This window comes from Diceros bicornis, chromosome 6, assembly GCF_020826845.1.
Source record: "Diceros bicornis minor isolate mBicDic1 chromosome 6, mDicBic1.mat.cur, whole genome shotgun sequence".
Classification (NCBI taxonomy): Eukaryota; Metazoa; Chordata; class Mammalia; order Perissodactyla; family Rhinocerotidae; genus Diceros; species Diceros bicornis.
In genome coordinates, this window is record NC_080745.1 from 37,879,348 (window position 1) to 37,901,212 (window position 21,865).

Consider the following 21,865-nt stretch of genomic DNA (forward strand, 5'->3'; position numbering starts at 1 on the left):
TCGCCAAAAAAAAAAAAAATCATTGGAATTCTGTTGGGGATTGCATTGAATCTGTAGATTGCTTTAGGTAGTATAGACCCTTTAACTATGTTTAGTCTTCTAATCCATGTGCATGGGATATCTTTCCATTTCTCTCTTTCTTTTTTTTTTTTTTTGAGGAAGATTAGCTCTGACCTAACATCTGTTGCCAATCCTACTCTTTTTGCTGAGGAAGATTGGCCCTGGGCTAACATCCATGCCCATCTTCCCCTACTTATCTGTGTCCAAATTTACACTTTTTATAAGGACACCAGTCATTTTGTATTAGGGGCCCACCCAACTCCATTATGACCTCAACTTAACTAATTATATCTGCAATGACACTGTTTCTGAATAAGGTCACACTGTGAGGTATTTGGGATTAGGACTTCAACATATGAATTTTGGGGAGACACAATTCAACTTATGACAACGTCCTAGATCTGATAAGTTAATCCTTTATTGCACTGGAGGCATCATAGGTGTTGGCTCCATAAGTACAGCCAACTGTTGTTTCTTAAATGACTTGTCATAAGTAATTCAATGATAATCATTCTCAAATATGACACTTCAGACAAGTTCTTGGTTGAATCATTGATTTCTTCAATCAATTGTGAAGGAGGTACAAACTAGTAAAAAGGGGATCAGATTCTTACTGAACCTCTGCAAATAAGTATATTACTATTAAAAGAAGGGAGACCTAGTAAGAATTTGAATTCTCGTTGAATTCTGGGGATTAGCAAGAATCAAATGTTATAACATATTCGTTTCAAGTGTACAAAATAATGATTCAATATTTGTATATATTGCGAAGTGATCACCACAATAAGTCTATTAACATCCTTCACAAAAGTTAAACAAATTTTTTTTTATTGTGATAAGAACTTTTAAGATTTACTCTCTTAGCAACTTTCAAATGTGCAATACAGTATTATTAACTATAGTCACCATGGTGTACGTTACATCCCCATGCCTTACTTATTTTATAACTGGAAGTTTGTACCTTTTGACTCCTTTCACCCATTTTACCCACCCACTACCTCTGGCAACCACCAGTTTATTCTCTGTATCTGTGAGCTTGGTTTTTTTCTTTTTAGATTCTACATATAAGTGAGATCTAGTGGTATTTGTCTTTCTCTGTCTGACCTATCACTTAGCATGATGCCCATAATGAACCATAAGGTTCATCCATGTTGTCACAAAAGATTTCCTTCTTTTTTATGGCTGAATAATATTCCCATATCTATATATACCACATTTTCTTTATTCATTCATCCATCGACAGATGCTTACATTGCTTCTATGTCTTGGCCATTATAAATAATGCTGCAATAAACATAAGGGTGCATATATCTTTTTGAGTTAGTGTTTTTGTTTTCTTCAGATAAATACCCAGAGGTAAAATTGCTGGATCATGTGGTAGTTCTAGTTTTAATTTTTTGAGGAACTTCCATACTGTTTTCCATAGTGGCTTTACCAATTTACATTCCTACCAACAGTGCACAAGGGTTTCCTTTTCTCCACATCTTTGCCAACATTTGTTATTTCTTGTCTTTTTGATAATAGCCAATCTAACAGGTATGACGTGATATTTCATTGTGATTTTGATTTGCATTTCCCTGATGATTAGTGATGTTGGGCATCTTTTCATGTACCTGTTGGCCTTCTGTATGTCTTCCTTGGAGAAATGTCTATTCAGATCCTCTGCTCATTTTTTAATCAGATTGTTTTTTTGCTATTGAGTTGTATGAGTTCTTTATGTATTTTGGATATTAACCCCTTATCAGATATGTGATTTACAAATATTTTCTCCCATTCAGTAGGGTGCCTTTTCTTTTTGTTGATGACTTCCTTTGCACAGCAAAGTTAGTTTGATGTAGTCCCGCTTGTTTATTTCATTTATTTATTTATTTATTTTGAGGAAGATTAGCCCTGAGCTAACATCTGTTGCCAATCCTCCTCCTTTTTGCTGAGGAAGATTGGCCCTGGGCTAACATCCATGTCCATCTTCCTCTACTTTATATGGGTCGCCATCACAGCATGGCTTTGATAAACAGTGTGTAGGTCTGCGCCCAGGATCTGAACCTGTGAACCCTGGGCCGCCAAAGTGGAGCACGCGAACCCAACCGCTAGGCCACCGGGCTGGCTCCCACCCAGTTGTTTATTTTTACTTTTGATGCCTTTGCTTTTGGTGTCAAATCCAAAAAATCATCACCAACACTGGTGTCAGGGAGCTTACCATCTGTGTTTTCTCCTAGGATTTTTATGGTTTCATGTCATACATTCAAGTCTTTAATCCATTTTTACTTAAGTTTTTGTGTATGGTGTAAGATAGTGGTCCACATGTATTCTTTTGCATGTGGCCGTCCAGTTTTCCCAACACGATCTGTTGAAGAGAGTGTCCTTTCTCCATTGTATATTCTTGGCTCCTTTGTTGCAAATTAATTATATATGCCTTGGTTTATCTCGGGGCTCTCTGTTCTCTTCCATTGATTTGTGTCTTTGTTTTTATGCCAATACCATACTGTTTTGATTACTGTAGTGTTGTAATTTAGTTCAACCCTTTCCTAGCTTTTGGTTGTCTCTCAAACCTTTGTGATTGTCCAAGGAGTCTATTTTATTTTTATTGGCTCCCAGTAGTTGAGAGTGTTCCAAAACCTGTCACTGGGGCAGGATCTCAGTCACCTAGATTCAAGGTGACTGGAAGCCAGACCCTCAGGCAGCACCTTTTAAAGTATGTAAATATATACAATCCTGTGGGACCACAAGCATAAGTCTTCCTGGCCACCAGAGCCAGGCAATGTAGAGGTGTCCGCTGGGCAGCAGCCTTGAAAATCGAGGCACCAGACAATGATATAAACTCTTTTCCAGGCGACAATGGGGACTTGGAGCAAGGCAGGGAGAGTGCAAATATGGCATCCACCAGCCATCGTCCCCAGAGATCACCTCAGTAGGTCCCTAGATGTGTGCTAAATCAGAAGCCTACCCCTCAGGGTGAAGCTGCAGAACAAGCAAATAGGCCTTTTTCATGGAAAGGCTGGGGATGTGTTTTAGTCTACTGTTTAGGCTGTGTGCTGGGAGTGGTGACCAGCCAAGAATTCCCTCTCTGATTGTTACAGTCTCGTGGGATCCAGGAACACAAGCCCTGCTGTCCACCAGAGCCAAGCAATCAAGGGGCGTCTGCTAGGTACCAGCCACTAAAACCGGGGCACCAAACATAAAAATCAGGGCACCAGATGCGTATACAAGCTCCCTCTGGGAGATACTGGTGCTCTGTAGTGCAGCAGCGGGAGAGCACAAAGATGGGGCCCTCCCTCCGAGGTCTTTGGAGAGCATTACTATAGGCCCTTGGTTGTGTGTTTAATTAGAAGCCTGCCTCTAGGCCAAAGCTATGAAGATAAGGTAGTAGGCCCCTTTCTCAGGAAGGTTGGGTGCCTCAGTCTGTTGCCTCTTGCTGTGCCCTGGGAGTGGTAGGCGGTTAAGAACTCTTTCTCCATTGGTTATAGTTGTGTGGGACCTGTGAGTGTTAAGCCCTGCTAGCCCCCAGAGCCAGGTGACCTAGTATTATTCCCTGGGCAGCAGCCACAAAAATCAGGGCGCCAAAAGAGGATACAAGTCCTTTCGAGGAGACACCAGCAAGTTAAGCAAGGCAGAGGGAGATACTGTTTCTAAATGTTTCATTTCAGCTTACCAAAGCAGTGTTTACAAAATTGTTGTGAATTAGATAACTTTCCAAGAAGGAGAAATGACTTCCTTATATATGCAGAAAACAGAACATTAGAACAAAATTAAACATTATTCCAAACAGATAACCACAATAAATTTTTCTTCATCAGTTCATTCCTATGTAATGAGTTCTTGTTCTGCTAAATCTTGGGATGGCAGTTTCATGAAACTGCTTATCAACTTAAAAAACAATATGAGAAATCCTAATGCAGTCCACTGGTATGTTCTGAAAGTTATCTAAGCCATCTGTCCTCAGAAGCCTGTACCCAAGTGTCAATTCTCTGACGTATAAGTGGTTTCAAATACCTAGTACAGTCTTGTTCACAGAGCTCTGAGACTGTCTTTCTTTGTTGAAAACACAAACTCTAGCCTGTAGCTTATAGGAGAACCTTCAGGCAAGCATCAGAGTAAATCAGAAACTATCAATAGACGACGGAGGTTTAAAATGACTGTGGCTAATTTATTACTGATAATTGTCAAGTGGAAAGATCTGATGAGAGTTCATAATAAGAATAATACAGCAGACAGGGAAATTTGGTTGTTTCTGTGGCATGCAAAACACAATATTCCAAAAAGCTTTTTAAACAGAATGTTTCTAAAGATGATGATTAAGCCTATTCTCAAGGAAGTCAGTGACTCTTATATCTAGTTTATAAATATGAATGAGTATAACTTTTTATAGAGGAAAAATTCTTGAGGTATAACGTGATAATCCTGAGACCTAATGTACAAGGAATAACACCAAGAATATCAAGTAAAGGGATTCAGTAATTCAGGGATCAAGCTTAGACATCTATATTTTTATCCAACTCCATGCATGAATATGAAATACATCCCCATTTGAAAACCATTGGCCTAGCAGATGCTAGATGTGAATTAAAGCAGTAAGATTGTACCAGAAGACATTTAGAATAACAGTTAAGTAATAACTGAGATTAGGACTGCCAGCATTGTACCACCAGAAATTTGATAAATGTAGGAAAATTCAGCAACTATTTCAGAGTTTTGAATAGTGTTTCCCTTCATTTTTAAACATATGGAAAGCAAGGAGATTGATGAATCTCCAGGGACTTCTCATAAAACAAACAATTTTTGAAATATTTATATTAATTACATTTTACCATGTAAATTTAACCTAGGGAAGGTGGAATATCTTTTCTGATTTGACAGCTCTTCTGATGCAACTTATAACAATAAGACATCATACAAACCTAATTATTTCTAGCATCTCTTCTTATATGTTGAAAGAACAAATCTTTTTGATTCTCCATGGCCTCTCTGGGAAATCTCAAAGATATTTTCACTAACACATAAAAGATGTCGTGGAAGTTTTATTTTTCTATGTTTAAGATCTGATTTTGGGAAATTTGTTAGTTTGCTAGGGCTGCCATAACAAAATATCTCAGACTGGGTGGCTTAAACAACAGAAATTTATTTTCTCACAGTTCTGGCAGCTAGAAGTCCAAGATCAAGGTGTCAGCAGGTTTGATTTCTTCTGAGGTCTCTCTGCTTGGTTTGCAGATGGCTGCCTTCTTACTGTGTCCTCACATGGCCTTTCCTCTGGGTGTGTGCATTTCCTCTTCTTGTAAGGACACCAGGCGTATTGGATTAGAGCCCCACCCTAACAGCCTCATTTTACCTTAATTATTTCTTTAAAGGCCCTATCACCAAATACAGTCATATTCTGAGGTACTGGGAGGTTAGGGCTTCAACATATGAATTTGGGGGGAGTGGATATAATCGTTGATGCTTGAGAAACAGTACTTGGTTACCTGTTTTATCAAAGTGACAATAGAACATTTCAAAATAATTGTAGATAATAATGTGGTTGAAAGGAACTTTTAGCTCTAGAGTGAGGAGCCTTTGTTCTTTTTTTCCCCCTTAAATAATGAATGACAATAAAATCAACATAAAGCATAGAAAATTATTCTAGTAAGACACAGAATTTTTGCTATCTAGCAAATTACACAAAAAGTAAAGAAAAACATTTTATATTATAGATGAAGGCATTAATTTGTAAACCATGGGAGCACACCCTTCAAAACTGAGTGAACTGTGCTACAATTTTAACACATTTTATAGCTTCTTTCAGAGTCAAGTATAAATCGGAGCAAATAAAAGTCACTTACCACATTGTATCTTCATTACATTCTTTCATATTTTGGAACAAACGGACGCTTGAGGACAGTGGTGTTGTCTCAGAATGTCCATGAGGTCAAAATGACTTTCATGTTAACACTAAGATATTATCGGGCCGGCCCCGTGGCTTAGCGGTTAAGTGTGCGCACTCCGCTACTGTTGGCCCGGGTTCGGATCCCAGGCGCGCACCGACGCACCGCTTCTCCGGCCTCTCCGCATCCCACGTACAGCAACTAGAAGGATGTGCAACTATGACATACAACTATCTACTGGGGCTTTGGGGAAAACAAAAGGAGGAGGATTGGCAATAGATGTTAGCTCAGAGCCGGTCTTCCTCAGCAAAAAGAGGAGGATTAGCATGGATGTTAGCTCAGAGCTGATCTTCCTCACACACAAAAAAAATAATAATAATACTAAGATATTATCTATGTTAACGTGCAGTACCTTTGTTATTGTTCATCTTCAAACAAATCAGTGAATTTTTTTTTAATTTCTTAATTTTAAATTCTAATACAATAAGTATTAGTGCTTTTAATCCACATAAACAGAAACCGATTGGGGTCCTGAGTAAGTCTTAAGAGTGTAAAGGAGTTTAGAGACCATCAAAAACTACTCCTTTTCCTTGTAAATCAAAAGCACATACATAATTGTATCTCTGTCACTATTGCTTCTAAATAGAAGTATAATTTATAGAATTGTAAATAGCTCAAAGATACCTTTCAGGTAGAGACATTCCTGAAGGATACCCTAATCAAGACTCAGTAATTTTATTTTTATTTATTTGTTTGGCAGGGGCTCCTATTTCAAAATCTTTACAATTTTTCCTGACAATATATTTTGTAAAGAGTAAGGAGAAAGTGAACTAGCCCTCCTAGATATGACAACATGTACTATAAAACTGTAACAAATTGGTATATGCATTATTGCATACCAATTATGCATTATTGGTATATGCATAGCCATTTAGATCATTATAGCTAATGGAAAGTCCAGGAAAAAAATTCCTGTATAGGCATTTGTATATAGGTTTTTTGTATATTTGTTTCAAGTTCAAACTCTAGTTGATTGGTAATGGCTCTTGGAGATATATGTTAAGAAGGACGTTGAACACACTTTTGGGATAGAGAACAGTGCCAAAATTTTTTGGAGTTGTCTATAATAGGTAGAAGTAGTAGTATCTTTTCATAACTTTAGAACAAGCCATCACTAATCTGTGGAGAAGGGAGAAGAATTACTTAACACATGAAAATTGGGGGGTGAGGGGAGTCTGTTTAGATCCCAGCCTAATAGTATACACTAAAATAAATTATAGATGGAATAGAGAGTTAAATGTAAAAAAAGTTCTTAAGATAAGAAAATAATTCTGTGATTTGAGGATGGGAAAAGCCTTTCTCAGCTGAAAGTAGTCATAAAGAATGAGATAAATACATTTGATTAAATGGAAAAAGAAATCTTCTGTGAGTCAAAATTAAATAATTATTTGGGGAAAATATTTGTAGCAAGTACAGACCAAGGTTAATAGCCTGCATATCCAAAGTGCTCCAACATGTTAGTGAGAAAAACAGTAAGACACCTAATAGATAAAGGAAATTAATGGAAATTCACAAAGAGGAAATTCATGTTACTTAAAAAACCTGCAAAAATTATTACCCTCTTTAGTATCAAAGAAATGCAAATTCAAAAAGCAAGAGGATAGTAAATACATGGAAAAGATCAAACGTTAATCCTTCCTTCTTATTACAGGGTAACAAACTATGTAGTAGATTGGGGGAAGCTGATGGTCAGCTACCAGATGAGGAAGTAGTGTTAGCATATCATCATTTTTCAATCTACTATGAATTTTAATGGCCTAAGCATTGAGCAGCAGTGGTTACTAACATTGCAAAAAGGAACCTAACCACACATTATATGCTTCCTGATGGAAGAACAACCCCCTCCAGCCACCACCACCACCATGTAATAGTTTTTTGAAAAAATTAAGCTCCAGTTAAAGCCTAAATCCAACTACCAATTTACAGGAAATACGAAAGACCAAGAAAAATGTTGGGAGAAAACTCAGGGATACAGTCAGCAAAATCCAGTCTGCAGGAAGCTGTATAGGACAAATGACTAGGTTTCACAAGCTTTTTGGAGTAATAATTAAAAAGAAATTAAGGAAAATAATTTTTGATGCCCTACTCGCAGCCCCACTCATGTACTGTAGATTAGTATAGAGGGCAAAATCACATTTTAGGAATAAATGAATAACATCCTGTTAAATCTTTTGAGGAAGTGAATGATTTCCTATAGACTTGTGAGAAGGATGTAGAGAAAAGATTTTAAGTTGAATGGTTGGTTTATTTAATATTTTAGATGTACCCTTTTAATCTGTTCTTAAGATTAAAGAACAGAGTAAGGGGGCCGGCCTGGTGGCATAGTGGTTAAGTTCATAAGCTTTGCTTTGGCGTCCTGGGGTTCACAGGTTTGGATTCCGGGCATGGACCTACGCACTGCTTATCAAACCTTGCTGTGCTAGGCATCCCACATAAAATAGAGGAAGATGGGCACAGGTGTTAGCCTAGAGCCAGTCGTCTTCTTTTTTTTTAATCTTTTTTTTTTTAATGTATTTTTTAAATTTATTTTTTATTTTTTTGTGAGGAAGATCAGCCCTGAGCTAACATCCGTGCTAATCCTCCTCTTTTTTGCTGAGGAAGACCAGTTCTGAGCTAACATCTATTGCCAGTCCTCCTTTTTTTCCCCCAAAGCCCCAGTAGACAGTTGTATGTCATAGTTGCACATCCTTCTAGGTGCTGTATGTGGGACGCAGCCTCAGCATGGCTGGAGCAGCAGTGCGTCGGTGCGCATCCGGGATCCGAACCTGGGCCGCCAGTAGCGGAGCACGCGCACTTAACCGCTAAGCCACCGGGCCGGCCCCTAGAGCCAGTCTTCTTCAGCAAAAAGAGGAGACTTGGCAACGGATGTTAGCTCAGGGCTAGTCTTCCTCACAAAAAAAAAAAAAAGTTGTTTTTGGCCTTAGAGCATTCTTGGTACTTGTGAAAAATTTGGTCATATTACTATTCTGAATTCTGAAGCTCTTAGTATGTTCTAAGCTATGTAAATATTATACATTCATATTAACAAATGTTTACTGAGTTCTTTTGCAAATAAAACATTGTGCTTGATAGTTGGGATATAATCAAGGAAATTAAGATGTGGTCCCTTCCTTAAGAATTTATAATTTTGTAGCAGCCATGTTACAAATAATACAAGGTGAAGAATTAGTCAACTAAAGGATGGGGGTCAGTAGTAGAATGACAGAAATGGATTGTATTTGGAAATAACTAGCCTTAAGTTACAATATGGAGCTTTGGTGCTTTGGTATGTGATACCGCTAAATACTAGCCCAGCAGTATTTTTGATAATGGATACTCTTTCTATTTTGAGGAGCAGAAGAGAAGAAAAAGGAAGAGGCTTTGAATATCTTTTTGTAAAGCAACTTTATTGTCCCTTTTTTACTTCTGTTAAATTTGCTTATTAATTTCTATAGTTTTGGAACTGATTTCGTTTTTATCGATAAATAGTTGCCAACAAAGAGCTGTGTGTCTCATCTTACTTTTGTACAGCTATATCGAAAGAGAAAATAATTTTACGTTACGAAGTATTTACTCAAAAAGTTTTAACATTTACTTGTTTGTTGTCATTCTTTTTAGAAATGAATATTCTTAATCTTTCTTTTCTTTTCTTTTCTTTTTTTTTGTGAGGAAGATCAGCCCTGAGCTAACATCCATGCCAATCCTCCCCTTTTTTTTTTTTTGCTGAGGAAGACCAGCCCTGTGCTAACTTCTATTGCCAATCCTCCTCCCTTTGTTTTTCCCTTTTTCTCCCCAAAGCCCCAGTAGATAGTTGTATGTCATAGTTGCACATCCTTCTAGTTGCTGTATGTGGGACGCCACCTCAGCATGGCCGGACAAGTGGTGTGTCGGTGCGCACCCGGGATCCAAACCCGGGCTGGCAGTAGTGGAGCGTGCGCACTTAACTGCTAAGCCACGGGGCCAGCCCCTTAATTTTTATTTTCTTCTGAGCTATGTTTTACACTTTTCATTCAATTTTTACATCATCTTCAGTTTAAACTAAAATATATTGAGAATAATAAAGATATAGACAAGAAAATACCATTTTTTTGTCTAGGCCAGAGGAAAGACTTGTAAGCTTACCAGTTGCTGCTTATGCTTGTGGGATCATTTGGTCAGTCTCGTTTCCATAGCAATCAGAGTATTTCAAGTTGTCATTGAGCCCATGAATGGGAGGTCTAATTAAGTTAGATGATTAGGAGAAAATCTGATAACATATTTGATGCTCTGAAAAATGTTATATAAATCTTGAATTTTTTTATGTTTATTTTATTACAGATTCTGAAGAATATTTCTGTGTAAAAAGAATTTTCTCAGGTGGAGATCAAAGCTTTTCACATTACTCTAATCCTCAGGTAATAGTAGTCGTATAAATAATTACTAAGCTCAAATAGTTTTGAAGAATTTTTTATTTTTTTAATTTTATTTATTTATTTTTTTGTGAGGAGGACTAGCCCTGAGCTAACATCTGATGCCAATCCCCCCCACTTTTTCCTTGAGGAAGATTGGCCCCAGGCCAACATCTGGGCCTATCCGCCACTCTACATGGGACACCGCCACAGCGTGGCTTAACAAGCAGTGTGTCGGTGCACGCCTAGGATCCGAATCTGTGAACCCTGGGCCGCCAAAGCGGAGCACGCGCACTTAACCGCTGCGCCACCAGGCTGGCCCCTCAAGACTTTTTTAAACCCACATTAATGTTCTTTATATGTTACAAAATAATTGCGTTAAATTTTTTTTCCTCAAATCTACAAAATTTTTATGATCCATTTGATAAGTTTTTGTTTCACATGTTTAGTAGTGACTTACTTCTGTTTAAAAAAAAAAAACACCAAATACATAGTGGAAGCATGTCTTGGTTTAAGTTCTATATAATGTCTCTTCCCTCTGACTGATCTACTTATTTTAAAATTTAGAACTGTAGGCCACCAGATGACTTTAGATGTCCTGATCCTTCAAAGCAGATCTGGACTTTGAATGACGCTATAATTCAAAAATGGCTGAGTTACCCCTCTGGAAGGTTTCCTGTGGAGATAACCAAGTAAGAAAAACATTTTACCTCACAAATACAACCTCTCAACTCTGGTAGAGCAACCTGTACTTAGGAGTTTTTATTTAAACAAACATTACATTAAATATCACTCATTGAATGATTTATATTTTGATGTCTAGAATTTTTATAATAATGGATATTTTAAGAGATCTCTCATTTAAATTTATATCTTGCAATTCTTTCATATTTATAGTGATATATTAAATGATAAATTAAATATAGCCACTTCAGGATTATAGCCACTTTAGAATTGGGTTTGAAATATGTTTCTTCCAGCTTCATAGTGCTCACTGTCTTTTAATTTTTATACTCCCTGGAAGATTTGAGTATTACTTCTTTCTTGAATATTTTGCTTATAGATGAACTTGCTTAGTACTTAGGCTTGTTTTTTGTTGTAGGTGGTGTTGGTATTTGGGGTGGAAGGGCTGTATCTGATAAACTGTTTTTTTCTAGATTGTTTTCCCAAATTAAAATTTTTCTTAAAAGCCCAAGGAGTAGGCTTCAGAAAAAAAAATCTCAGATTAGATTTACTACCATGTGAAATTAAGAAAATTAAATGCACAGGTTTATGTAAAACAAATTTTTTTAAGAGCATCAGATTTGTTTGATAAATCAGAGGATGAAAGTAATATTTGAAAAAATCTAAGGTAAACAGTAATGCGTTTATCAAGTATTATTTAATCAATCTTTAGTAATTTATAGAATTCTGATTTATTCTAATTGAGTGTTCGTTAGAGGAATGCTCTGGAGCATTAAATGTTAGGTTAAATACTGATTTTAATTTTTATTAGAAAAAGAAAGGTGAACAGTTAGATTTCTCATTTTGTGATTTTGGCATTTTTTAAATTTCTTTTTAGTGAAATAGATGGAATATTTTCTTCCTCTGGTTGTCTAAATGGAAGTTTTTTAGCTGTTAGGTAAGTGGCAATTCTTTGGTGTGGTGAATTTTTCAAATTTATTATATTTAATAATATATTAAATAAGAAGTAAAATAATAATTTTAAAGTTTCATTATTTTCTCTCTCTCTTTTTTTTTTGATAGCAATGATGATCACTATAGAACAGGCACCAGATTTTCAGGGGTTGATATGAATGCTGCTAGGCTTTTATTCCATAAACTTATACAACCTGATCATCCTCAGATATCTCAGCAGGTTTGTTTCTAAAGTGTTTTATATTTGTATTATAAAGCCTGTTGAGTTTTTTATTCCACATTACTTTATTTGTTTATAGCCTAGTTATTGTGATGTGCCTTGTATGATTTTACTAAATATGCTAATATAAGAATTAAAGTTTTATTTTAAAGAATTTGTAATTTAGCTGTCAAATATCTGTAAATCTTTCCAGATGTTTGGAGCAGACCCTTAATTACTTAACTTTGTCATGATGGTTAAGTCTTTATATAGCTATAGAGGTAGAAAGTTTCAATGGAGATTTACAAGATTTTTTTGAATTCTTTTAGCAATGCTTAGGCATTAATTTTCATTGTGCTCCAAAGTACATTCGTTGATTCATTGTAAGATATTTTCTTTTTCTTCACTATTTCATGTTTGCTGTAGTATAAGATTTTTTTTCTTTATTTTTGGAAACTGCATTCATTTTAAATGAAGTAGGTTTTACTTTTTGTCCAACTGTAGGTGGCAGCTAGTTTGGAAAAGAATCTTATTCCTAAACTGACTAGCTCCTTACCTGATGTTGAAGCATTGAGGTTTTATCTTACTCTACCAGAATGTCCCCTGATGAGTGATTCCAACAATTTCACAACAATAGCAATTCCCTTTGGTACAGCTCTTGTGAACCTAGAAAAGGCACCACTGAAAGTACTTGGTAAGAATTGTAATATTTTTTTCTTTTGTAACCCTTTCTCTTTAAATGAAAATGCTCATAAGTTCTTACTTTTTTTCTGTTGGCAATTTTGTTACCCTGCTTATTGGACATTGTTTTAGGAAAAAATAAATCTGTTTTTCCTTTTGTTGCTTTTTTTCTAATCATCTGATGCTTTTGTTGGAGTTGTTGGAGGCAGAGCATATTAAGTATTAAAATTTTAATCACACACAATAGCCGAGACAGTATCAGGAAAGATAAAAACTGTTTTTCGTGTTCCCCTCCCTCATCCCCTCCAGAGTGATTTTACTATTAAAGAAGTAAAGGAGGAGGAACAGTTAAAACTGAATGAATGTGGGTATTAAATCCTCCTTGAACTCTGTTAACACTTTGCTTTGTATTTCCCTCAGTTGCCAATTTCCTGATGTTTGATTCTACTTCTCTGCATATAGATAAGATTTTACTGCTCATCTGATCTTACAGTTCTATCTGCTCTGGTTTTTTGGCCCAAACTTGTCTTACCTTAATCTTTCTAATTGTACAGATTTCATCTCCATCTCCTGGCTGTTAGAGTTTGCTTGCTGCATTTAACCCAGTGCTTTCCTTCCTAATAGTATTTGTTCGGTATGTGAAGCTAAAATATACTGAAGTAATAAAATCAGTACAAAAAGTTTTAGGCTGAGAGTGAGCAGAGGAAGCAACAAGCAAGGGGTAGAATCCTAGAATCTGGGCCGGCCCTGTGGCTTAGTGGTTCAGTGCGTGCTCTCTGATGCTGGCGGCCCGGGTTCGCATCCCGGGCGCACACCGACGCACCGCTTCTCCGGCCACGCTGAGGCCGCGTCCCACATACGGCAACTAGAAGGCTGTGCAACTATGACATACAACTATCTACTGGGGCTTTGGGGGGAAAGTAAATAAATAAATCTTTAAAAAAAAAAAAAAAAGAATCCTAGAATCTGAGGGAATTAGCCAGTAATAGAAGAGTGAAGCAGGGACTCATAAGAGTATTGCTTCCAGGGCTGGCCCTGTGGCTTAGTGGTTAAGTGTGCACGCTCCGCTACTGGTGGCCCAGGTTCGGATCCCAGGCGCGCACCGACGCACCGCTTCTCCAGCCATGCTGAGGCCGTGTCCCACATACAGCAGCTAGAAGGATGTGCAACTATGACATACAACTATCTACTGGGGCTTGGGGAAGAAAAAAAGGAGGATTGGCAATAGATGTTAGCTCAGAGCCGGTCTTCCTCAGCAAGAAAGAGGAGGATTAGCACGGATGTTAGCTCAGGGCAGATCTCTCTCTCTCTTTCTCTCTCTCTCTCTCTCTCAAGTTTTTATATTCTTTCTGTTTGCTTCAAGGATTTTGGTATTTGTACTGTAGTTAACAACTACAAATAGTAAATGTAGGGAAGGACAGGCATGTTATACTTTACATTGTTCGTCTTCTGTATTTGATTTTCAGGAGTACTTTGCATTTTAAAGGTGGTGCTTCACAATATTTCAAGTTTATGTTAAGATGAAAGATAAAACTTGGGAAGATCCGTAAAGTGTTTTGTTTAAAAGTTAAAATTCTAATTTCCAGAGCACTTTTTAATAACTTGTTTTAATATTAGGTACAGTGGTAAGTTTTTACTATAATTTAGGAAACCAATAATGTAAATTCAATAGACCTTTCTTACTTTGTTTTTGAGAGCTTTTAGAACAGTGTTCTTGAACTTGAGGTTGGGGTGGTGTCTGTAAACCCTAGAAATGTTACATAAAGTATTGTGTTCTGTGTATCTTTCTGGAATTTTCAAAGGGTTAAGAGCCACTGCTTTAGAAAAAAAGTCAGTATGATTTTGAAAATTGTGACTTTTTAAATTCATTTTATTTGTGTTCACCCTTTAATAACAGAAAGCTGGTGGTCAGCGCTTGAACCTCCACTATTCCTCAAGATTGTAGAACTTTTTAAGGAAGTTGTGGTACATCTTTTGACACGCTGCAAGAGCGGCATTTCCCCTCCTGAAAGAAGAATTTTCAACAGTTTTCTTCATACTGCATTAAAGGTTTTAGAAATATTACATAGGGTATGTCCAGTAGTTCCTTTATTTTTCTCTTTCCCCCTTGCTACTAACAGATTAATGATGTTTATTTTAACATTAATATATTACAGATTTAGATCGGCATAAAAGATGTATATTATAGAAATTTGGAAAAGTTACTTAAATTTCCTTTTAAAAGAAATAATATATCTATACTTTGGAGCTTTGGTCTTATTTGACTTTGTTAGGCATTTATAGGTAACTTGTCTGTAGTTGGGCAGAACAATAGCATACTAATGAATTGGAACTCTCCTTACATTTTTTGTGAAGGGCATAATTTGTTAGTTTAAATAATATGTTTTAAACAACAAACACCTAGATACAGAGAACAGATTGGTGATTACCAGAGGGGAAGGGGGATGGGAGGTAGGGGGTGGGAGGAGAGGAAAAGGGGACACATTTGCATGGTCACTGACGGCAACTAGACTTTTGGTAGTGAACATGATGTAGTCTATACAGAAGTTGAGATATGATGTACAGCTGAAAAAAATTTTTAAATGTTTTTTGTTATTTATAGGTTGTTCATATCATATTAAAGAGAATGCATCCTAGTTGTGATTATGAACATTTAAACCTCTATTCTTTTGCTATTGGGTACTAATGGCTTCAGTCAAAATAGAACATTTCATTTGAAACAAATGACTAACTTGAAATTGGAACCATATATAATTCATTAATTTACTTATTGTTCTTTCTTACCCTTCTTCCCAGTGTAAGAAATAGTACCCTTTACAGTTGTAGCAGTTCAAAGTTATATAAAGAAGTAGAGTCTCAGCTGTTCCATTAAAGATGGATTTGAGACATCCCTGACAGCTGGTAGGTATATCTCTGTTATGCCATCTGGTGTTCTTGAGATGCTATTTTGGGAGACATGACCTAAGGGAGAAGCATATGTTTCTAGCCTCTAGAATGACTGGAAAACCCATGTGAACCTTTAATCTTTAGTTTCCTCTCCTTAACAGCTTCTTTAGCATTTTCAGACCCTTGTTGCCTAGTTCTAAGGTAAATGATAAGGGATAAAGGAGATAGTCCTGTTCTCTGTAAGAAAGAACCGTTACGGACCATTTATTTTTTCCTTTTTATTCTTTTAGTGAAGTTCTTGGGTATTTTCTACTTAACTTCTTGAACTTGCTTTTTTCTTTTGTATTTAGTATGTCCAAGATTCCTAGAAAAGAAGTCATATGTCTTCTCACTATAATTGAAATGATAGCCGTTTCTTTTCTGGGAAAACAAGTCATTCCTATGTTTGCCTTTCCTAGAACAGGGCTTTCTTGCAACATTTAAGGGTTAACTGGATTCTGTAGTAAACTGCTATTAAGAAGATCTTCGAACTTCATGGGATGAGTCTCCACTGTTCTGTATCCCTTTGTCTAGTATTCAAGAGGTTAAATTAGATTCTTTTCCTTTCCTCTGGACTCGTTTTTCATATTACTTCAGTGAACCATCCTTTGTCAGCTCGATCCTATTCATATAACTATTCACTCTCTTTCCTTTCCTTCCTTATCTGCTTATCTTTATTATCCCTTTAAAAAATAATCGTTTCCCCTAGCTGTGTCTTTTACTGCAGGTAAAAGAGAGGGTAGGAGAATAGGAGGAAATCGAACCTTTTGTCTTACATAATTTCAGACAGAACTTGAGCAAGTAACTTAAGTTATCTGCCTAGCTTAGAAGCCTCAATTTCTACTCCATCTCCAGAGACCTTTTTGATGGAGCCATGCTAGATAATAAGATCCTAAATTCTTGCTAGCTGGAAGGGGAGGGAAAATAATCTAACAGTGGCCAGGATTAGAACCTCCTTTGTACATTAATTCATGTGAGCACTTTACATATATTCCTCATTTAACTTTTTAAACTCTGTATAGTTGATATTTTGCCCCTTATTCTGAATGTCAAGTATTGTAAACTAGTAAGTAGCGGAATTGAAATACAAATACAAATCTACTTCCAAAGTCCTTGCTGTTTCTAATGTACTTCTATATTAGCAGATATAGTAATATAACGTGTTTAGAAGGAGGTTTGCTTTCATTTTATGCCCCTAGATCTAGAGGTTCATACTTTTCTAATTGCAGATCGCATTGTATTGTTAAAACACCATGTTTCTAACTCCATGTGTGCTGCTTCCTATCAGTGTGATTTTGAACAAGTCTTTCTCTTTATCACATATGCAAACAGAATTATCTTTAAAATAAGGGTTAAAATACTGGCCTGATAATTTCCCAGCATTGATTTATTGTTCAAATTATACAATATACGTAATTATTATACATTTATAAGGCATTGACTTTGTTGTCACTACTACCACCATTTGGATGGGAAACTGCTACTTTTGACTTGACTTACTAGGTTATTTGAAGTTGTTACATACTCAAAAGCAAGATGATAATGGTATCAAATTCTTAAGCATCTCTTACTGGCAGTCTTCAGGGCAGTCACTTATCTTTCTTCTACCCCTTACTTTGGAGAAAACTTTCCTTGATCCTAATCTGCCATAAATAGATACCCCTAGATATTAACTGTCAGGGATGATTCATTTTCATCTTGAGTGAAACCCAAGTTGCTTATCAGAAACTTGTTTTATCAAAGACACCTTATATCTCGCAACTATGTATATGCCTTGTCTCTGCTTCATGGTTAATAATCAGGAGAAGTTTCCTTAAGCAGTTTCCTTATTAACTTAACGCTGGAGCAGGATTAGGAACTAGAGAGATGGACTGTGTGTTTCCTGATCATTTCAGGATATATGGATGACTTGTTCCTCCCTTATGTCATGTCCTTTGGAAAGCTTTTGAATTAAAAATCATTCCCAGTACTTCAAATGGCATCATAAGAAAGATAGCTTTGGTACCTGCTGTCAGGAATGGATGTATTACCAGATAAATGAGTTTACTGACAAGTAATTGGTTTACTTAGTAGTTTCTGAGTTTTCACACAGTACATTACAGAGATACTGATAATGCCAAAAGAAAAGAATTACTTCGTCTGTCTAGCCTGATCGCTACATATCATGCTAATCTTCTAAATCAGTGATTTTCAAATTCTTTTTGGTAGGGAACCCTTAAATAAACCAAACAGGTAAGATACACGTATATACTTAACGTATATCTCCTCTGAACTGAGATTCATAAACCAGAATACTAACCTATAATTAAAATGTGAAATAAAAGTGTTATGATCAAACGTATATCGATTTTATTTTGTACACTTTAGGCAATAATACTGAATGTATAGGTTGTTTTGAACTTGTACCATGTAGTATCTTTTTTATTCATTTTACAAATACTTACTGAGTGCCTACTGTGTGCTTATCATTGTATTAGACATTAGGGATGCAGTGATAAGGAAAAGATGTGATTTCTGCCTTTGTCAATATTATTAATGTAAAGCAGTTGTATACATACAAGTAAATAAGCATTTATGATGTAGCGTAGTAAGTGCTAGATTAAGGAAAATGAAGGGTGCTATGAGAACACATAGGAGGGCATGTAACTCAGAAGAATTAAGGAAGGCTTCCTGGAGAAGATAATGTCATGTCAATCTTATCTACCATACAAATGTATTTTTATATATTTTTAAAAACTGTTGATTTTATATGTAAATCTATATGCAGGTCTTTTGGCTCAATCTTCTGTTCAGTGTCTAATTTCTCTATTTTTAAAGCCATGTTAACTGATTTTCTCTTTAGTTATTAAATTATTGTGACTGAATTAACTATCAGCTATAATTTTCCCCCAAGTCCAGGTTTGACTGAAATTTGTCTGTTCCAGAACCAAACTGGGTTTCTGAATTGTTATTTTTAACATAGCATTTCTTTTCAGAAACATATATCATATCTGCAGGATATACCAACTGCAAATGCTGGTTGCCGTTGATGAAGGAAACTGCAGTTTACCTTTTTAAAACCTAAAATATTTAAGATAAAGAAAAATATGTATCAAGATGTCAATGGGACATGAATCGTTTTCTACAGGAGTTAATAAATTTTAGAGTTGGATGTGGTTAAAAGTTACTGTATATATTTATAAACATAAATATTGGAGAGAGTAAAGTCAGTGAGTTTTTTGTATAATTGTTGTGTATATTTTCTGTTTAGTAGAAAGAATTTGACTAAAGGCTCTAGGGCAAAGGTCTGCAAACTTTTCCTGTAAAGAGCCAGATAGTAATATTTTATACTTTGTGAGCCATGTGGTTTCTGTTACAACCACTCAACTCTCAGCTCTGCTGGAGACTGTATGTAAATGGATGGGTGTGGCTGCTTTCCAGTAAAACTTATTTACAAAGCAACCTGTTGGCAGGATTTGGCCCACAAGCTGTAGTTTGCTGACCCCTGCTCTAGGATGAAGGTTTTGATCTCCATATATAAAAGTTGTCTTTGTTTTGTTTACAAGCCAGGAGTAGCAGTTTGACTCTGGTGAGTTTCTTCCAAATGGGTACCCTGACCACAGATAGAAATTAATCACACAGTGGAAAAAAAAAGGAGTACAAAGTGCTTTTGTCAATGAATAGAGGAATTAAAAGTGTCAACTTTGGAAATGAAAGCAGTATTATTAATATGTGCTTCGTAAACTGGGTTGTTTGTACCCTCAAGAGTAGGCCACGGGATCAAGCATTGATTGCACTTGATGACAAATAATTTTAGACATATTAATAAAAAGAAAAAAACATGTATGTGTTTTTATATATATTCTAAATATATGTTGCACATATATACAAATATTCATATATATGTATATGAACATATTAAGGAATAAGTTAGATAGTGATATAGTGAGTTAAGAATGCATGTATATTAGAGAGGCCTGTGTTAGATTTCTGGCTCTGTTAGCTGTGTGACCTTAGTTAAGTTTCTTGAACTCTAAGCCTTAGTATATTCATCCATATGATAATAGTAGTATCTATTTTATAGGGTTGTTTTAAAGATTAAATGAGATATGATGTACATGATGTCTACTTAGTAAATGGTCCCTAATAATAGCTATTATTATTTTATTATTGGAACCTAAAATCTGACTGTCTTTTAAGGTAAAATCTGCGCATCAGTGAAAATTTGAAGTGCCATTAGAAGCATGAACTATATACATATCTCTTACTCATTTTATTTCTCCATCCATTCATCTCATGTTTATTGAGCACGTGTTTGGACACAAGCACTGTCTGGTAGATTTATACCTCTACTAGAGGATTCCTTTTGTTTCTTTTTAAACACTGCTTAGTTGGTTTAGTGTGTATGTGATTTTTTTAAAAATTATAAACAATTATTTTTGTTATTCTTTATAGTAAACTTAGCTAGTTTTATTTAGTTTGTGTGTTAGATCAACCTTCTTTGTTTTTTTCAAGGTTTATTTTCTTCTCCCAAATGTGGCATCTCTCTAAATGTCGGCATTTGGCCCTTTTTGTTTTGTTCTTCATCTCTCCCTCACCTCCTGCCACAGCTTTAGTTGTCTCCTTTGAGGAAAATGCTTCTCAATTATGTGTTTGAGGCAAACCTTTCTCTTGAGCTACTTGACAGTCTTGCCATCGTTTTAAACTAAAAAAAGGTTTAGTGCCAAATTTCTCATCCTTCCCACCTCTCACTCCTGCCCCGTCAAGATTGTTGTTTTTTCCTGACTTGTATGTGTGTGTTCCCATCATCTTTTTTTTCAGTTACTCAGGCTTGAAATTTTAAAGTTGTCTTTGACTCTTCTGTTGTTTTCTATATCCAGTTGGCTACCACGACCACTACATTCTTTCTTATTATCTAGGAATCTTGACTCTTTAATATCCCAATTCATTTCCCTACCACTAGTCTCTGTGTCATTCTTGACTATACCTCACTCTGCCAAGAGAATAATTTTCGTAAAACATCACTCTGATTCTATCATTCGTTGACTCTAAAACCTTATTTCCCCATATATCAGCTCTTGCCACAGTAATGCTGTGCAACAAAGCACACTGAAACTCATTGGGCGTAGAGTGATAAGCATTTATTCTCATTCTTGCTGGAGTGGGCCCTGCTTCAGCTTGCAAGTTGGCAGAAGTTGGTTGACCTACCTAGCTGGGCTTAGTTCCAAGCTGCCTGTTGGGTCAAGGTCTGTTCCATGGGCCTCTCATTCTTCTTGGACCAGCAGTTTTGCTGGGGCAGGTGTATACAAATGTTTGTCTCCTGTAGCTCATGCTATTCTCTCTGTCTAGAATATTTTTCCTTAAACTTTTTTGAAATCCTTTCCATTGACTTTACTCTTCAGTTTTTATTTTGAATATCTATATGTATACAGAAATGTGGAAAGAAAATAGATACCTGTATGCCCTCCATTCTAGATTCAGCAACTATTATGCTGTTGTAGGGGAAGAGGGAGAATCTCCCTCTGCCCTTTCCCTTAAGGTTCTTCTGGCTGGCCAAATAATCAACAAGACAGGTTAGCAGGAAAAAATAATACCAAGTTTAATAACATGTATACATGGGAGAAGCTCAGAAATGAGCAACTCGTCCCTCTGTCTAAGCTGCTTGCTTAAGTATTGCAGCTAAAGGCGAAGGAACGTGTTGGGGGTGGGTAGTGGCCTGGGACTTCAGAGGGCAGGAGGACAGTTCTTTTCAGGGTCATCTATTGATAATTTGGTCAGGGAGAGATAGAGTTTTTTGATAAAAGGGGCTTGGTGCCCCTCCCATTGCAACATCTATTTTACATTATCTTTATAGCCATCATGATAGAAGATCTGTTCCAGGAATGAGCCACCATGTCAGATTTTTTTTAGGCAGTTAGTGGGGGAGGTCAAATGTCCTTATTGTCTTTAGCTCGAAATAATCCGCATACCAGAGTGGTGCTTCCTGAGGCAGCTTGCCCTGAGCACCATCACTGTCCCGTTAGCTTTATACATATGTATGTGTATATACTTTTTTCTTGAATCATTTGAAAGTAAAATTCTGATATTGCCTTTATACTTTA

General features: G+C 36.3%; 1 protein-coding gene across 5 annotated transcripts in view; it reads left to right on the forward strand.

The window, feature by feature from the left end:
- Nucleotides 1–21,865, forward strand: part of HERC4 (HECT and RLD domain containing E3 ubiquitin protein ligase 4) — a 151,092-nt gene that overhangs the window by 81,422 nt on the left and 47,805 nt on the right. For 4 of the 5 annotated variants that reach the window (XM_058543346.1, XM_058543347.1, XM_058543349.1 and 1 more), the window contains 6 exons: nt 10,272–10,348; nt 10,910–11,034; nt 11,904–11,963; nt 12,089–12,200; nt 12,684–12,873; nt 14,758–14,930. In XM_058543346.1, coding sequence (XP_058399329.1) covers nt 10,272–10,348; nt 10,910–11,034; nt 11,904–11,963; nt 12,089–12,200; nt 12,684–12,873; nt 14,758–14,930 — 737 coding nt within the window. The remainder of the gene's footprint in view (nt 1–10,271; nt 10,349–10,909; nt 11,035–11,903; nt 11,964–12,088; nt 12,201–12,683; nt 12,874–14,757; nt 14,931–21,865) is intronic. The other variant, XM_058543348.1, reaches the window with a different exon arrangement.